Raw genomic sequence first — 10421 nt, forward strand, 5'->3', positions numbered from 1 at the left:
ACTAGGCTGTGTACTTGGGTTCTAAAACAACACTAGGCTGTGTACTTGGTCTTAACTGAGGGCATCACACCAACTCATGCTACAGCCAACTAGGGTTGGGTACCGACCCCTGTACTTTTACCGGTACCGACCGAATCACGTCGGTATTACCGGGTATTGCTTCACGTGAAATTGAACGGTGCTAAATTTCGGTACTTTCATGTGCATCAGGAGCGGAGTGCGCCATCTGACGTCATGTCTGAGTGTAGGCCAACGTTATGTCGGTCTCAAAAACTAAAGTGAATAGGCTAACTTAATATGCCCCATTTAAGCCTGCATGTAGTGCACCAAGAGCAGGCATAAATGAATCAAAATAGTAGGCTTATCCCTGGTAAGAACTTAAAATAAAACTGAGAGTTGACGGAGTGCAATGAAATGCACCCATCTTCTGAATCTCGAGTGAGCTGGATCCATTCAAAACGGTAAAACAGGACTTTAAATAGTTCAAAGCATATGTGACAGAAATGTTTGAATGCTATTGAAATGTATCATGGCTAGATGATAATGATTTGTTAACAGCATTAATAATATATAGGCTATTTTCCAAATACTCGCTGTATTTGTCGTGACACTTGCTCTAAGGATATTGACCGTAGCCTTTATGCTTTTGCTGCGCTGCTCCAAGCAGTCAGCAGATAGATGGTCATAAAAAAATAGAAACTATGTCCTAACCGCGATGCGAGCAAACATTAACTATACAATTCGTTTAATTTCATTGCTGTCAATTGTGACAGCAAGCAACGCGAGCAGCGCGATGTTTTGAGAGAACTTTTGTTGTTGGCATATTTTCTCTCTGTCGCTCGCTTTGCTCTGTTATTTTGAATGAGAAATATGACTCATTAAAACGGCATATTTAACGGATTCACTCCCCCCGATGCAATGCTATAATTTAATTATACACGTTGTAGGCCCACGCAACAGTTTGCTGGTTAGCCTACACGTACAGTTAACCTGACAGACAGACTATGCGTAGCGTTTCAAGGTGGAACAATGCGCTGCATCAAGACGAGCTATAATAATTCACGATGGCATGGAATGTTTTATTAGTCAAAGGATAACTGAACGACCAAACTCGACAGCCTACTACTCACGTTAGAAACTGACTGAAACGAAGTAATTTAAACAACAGAACTGGTAAGGAGTGGATAATAATCTACCCAGATAGCAAAATGTATTTGGCCCGGATCCGCCAGGGATTCCCAAACTGTGGAACGCACACCACCTGCTTCTAGCCTATGCGAGATGAAAAGGGCTATGGCGGAGAGGTGTTAAAAAACGAACTTTTAAAACATTTTGTAATTAATTAATGAATAAATGAATAACTTCTAAACCATTTGTAAACTCTATAGTAAGCTATGTTTTCATTAAAAAGGGGCGGTTTATTAAACATGATGCCTGGCATACCGCTGACCTAGGCTACTGTTAAATTGCACAAAACAAAGATGGAAGGATTGCTTTTTTCATGAACATGGCCTAAAATAGCTAAATCATCATATAACCTAATGGACTAATTATTTGTTCTATGTTTGGGTTTGATGGAGTCTGTTTAAAAAAACTTCCACTATCCATTGTTCATGTTCATAGGCTACTTAAGAAATGAGAGGGGTTTGTATTGTGTTAAAAACATTCTCAATGTATAAATTTGATTTTGTGGAACTTGTAGTTGATACAAACAAGGTGTTACAGATTCAGTAAGGGTAAGGTACCGAAAAAAATACCGTTGAATACCGACACCGAACCTCAGGCACCGGCACCGGTACCAATATCGGTTCAAATGCGATAGGTACCCAACCCTACAGCCAACACAACGTCCCAAACAGACTTTTCCAACAGTTACCTGCCTGAAGTTTAACCGCGTCAACCTCTCATAATTATGGAAACGACAATCATTTAGATCGATAGATGGATAGAAAAAGTGGGGTGATTCCAGACAAATCACAGGAGAATTTGAAGCCCATTCTCGACATCGCAGCCACGTCATTTCCTTTTGACATAAAGCGCAATGCATGAACCTACAGTCGATGAAAACAAAACCATGTGGTTGTATTTGTTGTTGTTGTTAAAAGCATTAACGTCTGCAGTTGAGCGACAGCTAGACTGAGTGAGTTGTTCAAGCACTTGTTTTCACCACGTTGTCCCAAACCAGAAGCAGGCGCAACGTTGAGAACAAATAGCGGAAGAGAAATCAAGAGGCTTATGAATATTCATCGAGACGTACCTCCATTGTCCGTGCGTTTCAGGGCTCCGTCTTTGTGTGGACACAGCTCACACCGCTGCAGGGGAGAAACACAGATGAGCGTCAGTGACCCGTCCTCCAGCTAAGCTCCAGAGCAACAGCCTGGACTTCAGTCCCAACACAGAGGCCTAGCGGTAGCCACCATAGATATATAGGGTTCTATATATATATCTATGGTAGCCACTAGCTCAGGGACTGTGCAGATACTCCAATCACCTATCTTTCTAAACTTCACACGGTTTAAGGGGTGACGATTAATGCTACCTTTACAAACAAACAAACAAACAAACTTTTTTTTTTTTTTAAAGTAATCCATCTATCTCTATAGTATACCTTGACACATACCCAGCTCAGGTTAGGCTTCAGAGGAGTGATTTGATGGGAAAGTGAGAAGGCTGAATTAACAGGCGCTTCTATTTATCGGACAGAAGCGCCGGCGAAAACAGATGAAATGTAAAAGCAACACACTATCACGCACGTGTCACTTCTATTGATAACATCGCTCACTTTAGCACCAAATCTAGTTAGCTTGTTACTTTCTTTACAGCTGATTACTTTTTTTTATTATTGGGTGCTGTGGCACATAGTAACAGAACACACTGTTACAAGACAGGACTACATCATAAAAATATACAGTTGAATCACTTCTTTAAAGTCACACAATGGCTTAAAGATGAGGATCGGTAGTCCTTGCTTGTAAACAGATGTGCAACAGACTACAGGTTTGTGCACCCACAGGCTGTCTGCTTTGGTGTTAAGGCACTACACATTTCAGTAAAGGGCCATCACGACTGACTTAAACATTCAGAGCACTTCACTCTACCCGTCACCCCAAAGGTGGTCGCGTTAACTTAAAAAAAAAAAAAAAGAAAACATAGCTGTTCAACTGACCCCTGCACTTGATTGACTTTAATTGATAGCAAGCCATTAAAAAGTCTCACTCTCCGAGCCGTCATTGGGATTAGATTTAATTTTGTTCCCATGTCCGTCAAACTAAGATGGAGATGCGGGTTTGAGAGGGGGGAGGGGAGGGATTGGGAGGGGAGGGATTGGGCTTGGTGGTGGAGGAGGAGGGTGGAGGAGGGGAAGGATTGGGCTCGGTGGAGGAGGAGGAGGGTGGAGGAGGAGGAGGGGAGGGATTGGGCTCGGTGGAGGAGGAGGGGCGATTAGGGTCGTCCTCTTGGTTGAGCACAGGGGCTCCTCCAGATTACTGCTCTGGCTCAGCTGGACACGCACGCGCGTGATTGGCTGATGTCATTCCATGTCAACATGGATGGCCACCATTTTTGTCAACTGAACCGGCCCTGCTTTTGGACAGACGGACGGAAGGACAGAAGGATGGACTTACTGGAGACCAGCACTTTCATGCGAGTCAATAATGCATCTATGGGAGCGCATTTGCAATCGAATACATAATAGTACACGTAATAATACATGTCTGAGCGCATTTACGATCAAATACATAACAGTACGTGTAATAATGCATGTACGAGCACATTTGCAATCTAATACATAACAGTACTCGTAATAATGCATGTACGAGCACATTTGTGATGGCGCGGACAGAAACACATCTGTTTTCATCTACAATAGATGACTGTGTCCAGTTTGGCCCCAGCCCAGCTTTCAGAGTTTGGGCACCCACTCATCACATACCCTGATCTGCCCCGTTACCCCAATTCAGCCCATTATCAATGCGGCCCAGAGAAAGCCTCCCAATTATAATGGCCACATCCCAGAAACACATAGAGGCAGCTCTGGTTGGGCTGATGGCTGTTCTTTTGCGGTTGCAAAAAAAAAAAATTACACAAAAAAAAATGAAAAGAAAAGCTTCCTTTTTCGGTGTGTGTGAGCAGGTGCAGCTGAATGCTGTGAGTGGATGCACAGGCGTAGCACTACATGCAGAGGGGACGGCTCTCTCTGGCACGCCTCCAGCGCTCTCTGCAGAATGCCCACATTATCAGGGTTGCGCAACAGGCGTCTCATCCTGTGCCCCCTGCTCTATGCTCCAGAGCGTCTAATCCTGTGCCCCCTGCTCTATGCCCCAGAGCCCGACTGCCAGGTACATTTCATGCCGGCCCAGACGCCGCCTCGCCCACTGGACTGCAGCGTCCCTCCCCGACTCGCTCTCTCCGGCCCGGCGCACCGATCCACTTCCAGAGGCCGACGGTGACCATTCAGAGGAAGCAGGAGGGACAGCGTTGTCATGACAAAGACCTGATGTGAACAGCGCGAGAACGAGAGAAAGAGTGTCTGATTGTGAGAAACGACAGTGATCAAAGAATCACTTTCTCCAGACGTGTCGGACAAAGGTCCAGCTTATCCCCTCCGTGGTGTAAGCGTGCACTGCAGCACATCCCACCCAAATCACAGCAGCACACCATGACATTGGCATTTGTTTTAATCCTCCTCTTGGTGCGTACAACAGACATTTAGCAAAATGCAACTGAATGTTGCAGCGCGACTGAGAAAACTGACTTGCATATTTTTGCATAATTGAGATTTTGGGCAACATCAGAATAATAGCCACAACACAAGCCATGCTGCTGCTGCTTGCAATCCAATGCTGAGCGGATGGCAACACTGGATGATGCCAACTTGGGGGTCCTTTACGCAGAATCTGTGCTTAGTACTAAAACAGTTCACGCAGTACTCACTCTTGTCAAGATATCAACATTTTACCAACGGGGTTTCACAGTTGCTCGATTGTTATAACATGTTTGAAGCTTCAATAGCTCTAGAGCTTGGTCTGAAAACCAACAAAACCACACGGTCTACTTGAAAAACTCAATCAAACAATGAAAATCCCACCCATAATGCAGTTGTTTTACTACATGCAACAACATGACACAGCAACATGCTATAGTACAACATGCTATAATACAACATGCTATAATACAACATGCTATAGTACAACATGCTATAGTACAACAAGCTATAGTACAACATGCTATAGTACAACATGCTATAGTACAACATGCTATAGTACAACATGCTATAGTACACCATGCTATAATACACCATGCTATAATACAACATGCTATAATACAACATGCTATAATACAACATGCTATAATAGTACAACATGCTATAGTACAACATGCTATAATACAACATGCTATAATACAACATGCTATAGTACAACATGCTATAGTACAACATGCTATATCGGCTACTACTTGCACTGCAGCAGCATAGAGGGGGACAAACCCAAGTTACAAACACCTCCCTCCTGTCCTAACCCCTCGTTCTAATTATTTTTCTTTTAAGGAAACGAGGAAGAAACGATAGAAGGATGGAGGGATGAAGGAGAGCCAGATATGAGAAATATGTCCTGCTCACTCACGCATCACTTTTAAGAGACGTCGATTACTGATGATGCGGCACATCACATGAATGAACACTTATTTCAAAACAATACGGGAACAGAACAGGCATGAAATTTGTTTTTTAAAGTTTGCATGGTAATTCATGTTAAATCCAGCAAATATTTTCTTTGTCTATCTACTAATTTATTGTCGCTAATAAATCCCTACGAACTTGTCTAAAAACCCCGAAAGTTGATAGATGTGGGAAGTAACTTTTCACCTTGACAACTTCGACCAATGATTGCACAATTCCAACTGAATACACTTCCACATAGGATGCTCTTGTGTTTCCTCGCATATCAGGCTTTTCTCGCGTATCAGGCTTTTCTCCTCGCGTATCAGGCCTTGCTCCTCTCTCCTCCTTCTCACCTCCTCTGGTTGCAACTAGATAAATGAGACGTCTTTTGAACGCCTTCCAGGGCACGAGCTGAGAGACCAGGTGCAGAGGACAGGGGCCGCATGCACATAGAGGGATGGGGCGCACCTATCGCGGTAACTCAGGCTTACACAAACCCAACACAGGACAAAAAGCAGATCAGATGGTTGTACTCTCCACCGACTGTTCTGGGACCTAAAACTAGGCGCCTCGACACGTTTCCAGATGGATCTCACATTGGGAGCGGAGTCACAGCATCTGGATGCGTGTGTGCGTGTGCGTGTGCGTGTGCGTGTGCGTGTGTGTGTGTGTGTGTGTGTGTGTGTGTGCCAGAGATGTTCGGAAGTCACTTTTTGCAAGTTCAAGTCAGCCTCAAGTCTTTGAGCTCGAGTCCAAGTCTTTGAGGGGCAAGTTCAAGTCAAGTCTCAAGTCTCTGGCCGTCTGATCTGTCCCCAACACTGAATTGTTAATTCTTATGAATTCAAGCATGTCCTGTAGCTACCACCCATCACCTACAATACAGTATGGGGTCTACTGCAATGCATTCTGGAGAAACACAAGTTACATACATAAAAATGTGTTGCCACTTATAAAATCTGCATGATAAAACTGGCGTATGTGTGCTGGTAGTGTTCTAAACTAATACAGCAACGATTATATCATGTTGATTTTTTCTGAAATAAAATGTAAAAAGTGGGCAGCCAAAAGTGGATGTGATCATGTATGCTTTAATGGAGCTAGCGTCATTTTGTTACATTTGTTACTTACATGGGGTCTCCAATTTAGGCCACCGTTCAGTCAAATCTGCTACTAAACACATCCCTCTATCCCTCAGACATAGAGAGATATTGACCTAAGTCGTTCACATCATATGGCCAACTATAAAGACGCAATTGGCCTGTTCCCAGCATTAGCGCGACACTTTGCGATCGTTAGCTTGTTACCTGTGAAGTTTAATGCATCTTTCACATTAGCAAGTAACTGTCCTATCAGGTAGCGTTTTGAGATGTCTGAGGAAATTCTACACTGTTGAACCGGCATAATTTATCCTGGTGCTACACACCTTGCATGAAGTCACAAGTCACTGTTTGTGCGACTTAAGTGCGACTCGCCATCTCTGGTGTAAGCATGGTGTGTGCGTGGTGTGTGTGTGTGTGTGTGTGTGCTGGGGAGACTCACCACCCTGGCAGCTCTCTCCTGGGATTCACACTTCCGGCAAAACCAAGGACCCGTAGGGACTTGCACAATTCCATAGCATGCTGCAAGGGAGACAGGAAATCAACAGGAATTACGGGAATGATTGTGTGGCCCACATCTCGCGTCATGTACTGTTGATCTGAGTGGGGACTTTCTGCACCTCCCTCAACATAGAGGGATTTAAGCTGCATGATGAGAAATATGATGAGTGTGCTGAATGTATGTGCTTTATGTGTGAATCTCAGGGGCTCCTCAACAACTGTATGAAAATGCAATCTATAGTGCCCTATAATCAACATATATCTGGGGCCCGTGGGCAGCATAAGGTACTCTAGGATAAATAACATGTCATTGTTATGATTGTATATGATTTACATTGATTTTCATAAAGATTTCGGTTCCAATGCAATGTCATTCATCTATAATTTACAGCCCTGAAACTACAGGTGACATTGCCAAGATAGCACAGTCCTACTGCTTCTGTCAACAATATTGAATCTTGAATTTCCCCTTAGGAATCAATAAAGTATCTATCTATCTATCTATCTATCTATCTATCTATCTATCTAATAGCATACAAAATAAAGCACATTTTGATTTCAACAATCTAGGAATTCAATAATCTGCTAAGAACATTCTCATAACAAACCAACGCAATTCACAACTTCACCCTGAAAGCCGTCAACAAAAACGCCCTCTCTGAACAAGGACCAAAACATGCAGGTGTGCAAGTAACAGTTATATCAGACTGACAGACAGAGGAACTAGCCATTTTACAGTGCCGAATTGCGAAAGTGAATCCAGTATGTCAAGTTGTCCAATAACTTCCGCCCACTCTTTAACCGTCCATAAAACCATATCACCTGATCTGAATATAATACAACATGAACTGGAACATGAATGAGCATTAATCTGTCATACAAGGTCATTTGCTAAGGTGACGAATACCGATGGAGACTCACGGGCAAAATCTAATGTGTGCTGGCTAGAAATACACACTTCCATTCAAATCGACAAAACTTCCTGAAGTCATTGCAGCCAAAGCCATGATCCCAATCCACGTTCCGACTTGCAATCTAGGTCGGTTCAGAGAGCACTGGTGGACTTTATTTGGATACAGTACGAGTACACTAACCCACTTCGACTGTAAACTCACTCTGTCACCTGCCCCGGCTAGCTCCGGAGGTCTGATGATCATGCTATTCTAACAATGTGTGCTAAACAACATTTACAGTTGCTCACTCACTTCTCACTTATCGTAAAGCTACAGTAGACAGCATAACCGAGGTCAACACGTCCTGGCAGCTAACCGCAAACCTAGCTTTCCGTTACATCCATCACTTATCAATGCAACATAAAGCCTCTTTCCGTAGACCATGCGTGTCGGCGTGACTGTACTCAATAACATAATGGAATCAGGCAAAGGTTCATGCAATCCTCCAAGCATGCAAGCTTCACGTTATCTGGAGCAGCGGCAAATTTGCCAGCTAGGCTAGTTAGCGTTGTATTATTAATGCAAGCAGCATGCTAGCTCTCATACATTAGCTGTACATTGTTTATAGAAACATTATCAAGTCATAATAAAAACAATTCCCCAGCATAAGTAAGGCATGCTGTCGTATCAAAGCTTGCTGTCTGGGAAAGTCCAGAACTGAGATCTTTATTGGGCGACTGTTATGTTAAGGTTGGCATAAAATCGGCCATAACTTAGCTCGCTGTTAGCTGGCTAGCATTAACAGCATAGTTTGCGATCTAACCAAGGCTCACGTAAACAAAACACGTGTGTGACAACAGTCTGACTGAATGATAATCATTGTTTTGATAATAGTGTCAACTGTCTGGTTTAGTAATAAACACAGCTAAATATTTCTAGCCACTTCTCAGTGGATGGACCAAAAAGGCACCTGGTTAGCCGGCTAGGATAGCTGAGTACATGGATAGTTGGCTATCTAAGCTAGGCTCCGCACTGGAGGGAAACCATGGTTGAGCCGAGGTCAATAGCAAGGCTTAGCACAGCTAGCCAACGTTGGCAACAACTTCAGCAGATTATTGTCATCATAACTTGATGCAATTACTCAATTATGTAATAAATATGATTTACCTTGATGCACAGCGACATTACAACCATGACCGTCACAGTAAACCAGAGGATTTTCGGCCCAGCCTCTCTCATCTGAGCAAACGCAGCAGCCTCCAATCATCTCCTTCATATTATTCGCCAAGTAGTCGTCTTCCACTGCCAGATACAGCTCACTGGATACCATCTACAATGTAAGTAATCAAGAAAATGTAGCACTAATGGTTTACATTAAGTCTCCATATCTCGTTTGAATGTATAGATTAGGTCCCACTCCTTTGGAAGGCCATTTTTTGTCGTGTTTACTTCCCCAATAGTATTTTCGCTCAGCACACAAATGCGAGCTAGAGGCTCTCGGGAAGTAGGACCACGTGGGCGCATGCGCGTGGACATGACAGGGAGAGAAGAATGGGGGTCTGGTTGGCTACATTGTATAAACAAATTAGGTTGGTTATGCAGGTAAAATGTTGACAAGAGATATGTGGAAGTTGCTCCAAGTCTAGACCTATCCTTTGGTGTCAACATTGGTACAGATTCAGTGAATGCTTGGAAATAATATCGACGGATAATTGCATTATTGGCCTTCATAAATTAATCACATAACTTACCTAAATGTCTAGCCTACGTTGTTAATTTAGAAAGAGACCATAATTCAGTTAATATGAAAAGAAGTGCATTTGGTTTTAATGCATTGCCCAAAACACATGTCCGGTGGCTACCATGACCCTTCAGTGAAATTGCTTTTGGGTTGGAGGACCCGCTTGAGTTGGAGGACCTCAGAGGCAGAACACAATTAGTCCTCTTCAGTGTTTCCTTTCATCTTGGAAAACTCCTCTGCCTTAAGAGCGTGCAAATAGCTAATGTTCAGGATGGTCATGGAAAAGAAAATGTTTCTTAAAAACACAGCCAATAAACTCAGTGTATATCGCCTGCACATCTATAGCATATGCAACAACAGTTATATGTTATTGGCTGAAATAACAGAAAATCTTTAGATAGAACTGGACAACTGTTGCATGGTGCTGCATGAAATGATAGGCTTACACGGCATTGATGAAAACAAGTGTTTATTATTGCTAGTCTCTTATGCTAACTGCCCACATACAGTCTCAAAACTGCTGCTTCCTG

General features: G+C 43.2%; 1 protein-coding gene across 1 annotated transcript in view; it reads right to left on the minus strand.

The window, feature by feature from the left end:
• The window catches only part of LOC134065667 (protein AF-10-like), a 72125-nt gene extending 62484 nt beyond the window's left edge, over nucleotides 1–9641 (minus strand). The window contains exons 1-3 of the mRNA XM_062520653.1: nucleotides 9318–9641; nucleotides 7199–7278; nucleotides 2258–2312 (exon numbers count right to left, since the gene is read on the minus strand). Coding sequence (XP_062376637.1) covers nucleotides 2258–2312; nucleotides 7199–7278; nucleotides 9318–9480 — 298 coding nt within the window. The 5' untranslated portion in view covers nucleotides 9481–9641. The remainder of the gene's footprint in view (nucleotides 1–2257; nucleotides 2313–7198; nucleotides 7279–9317) is intronic.
• Nucleotides 9642–10421: the final 780 nt, after the last annotated feature.

Source organism: Sardina pilchardus, chromosome 19 (genome assembly GCF_963854185.1).
Source record: "Sardina pilchardus chromosome 19, fSarPil1.1, whole genome shotgun sequence".
NCBI classification, from domain to species: domain Eukaryota; kingdom Metazoa; phylum Chordata; class Actinopteri; order Clupeiformes; family Clupeidae; genus Sardina; species Sardina pilchardus.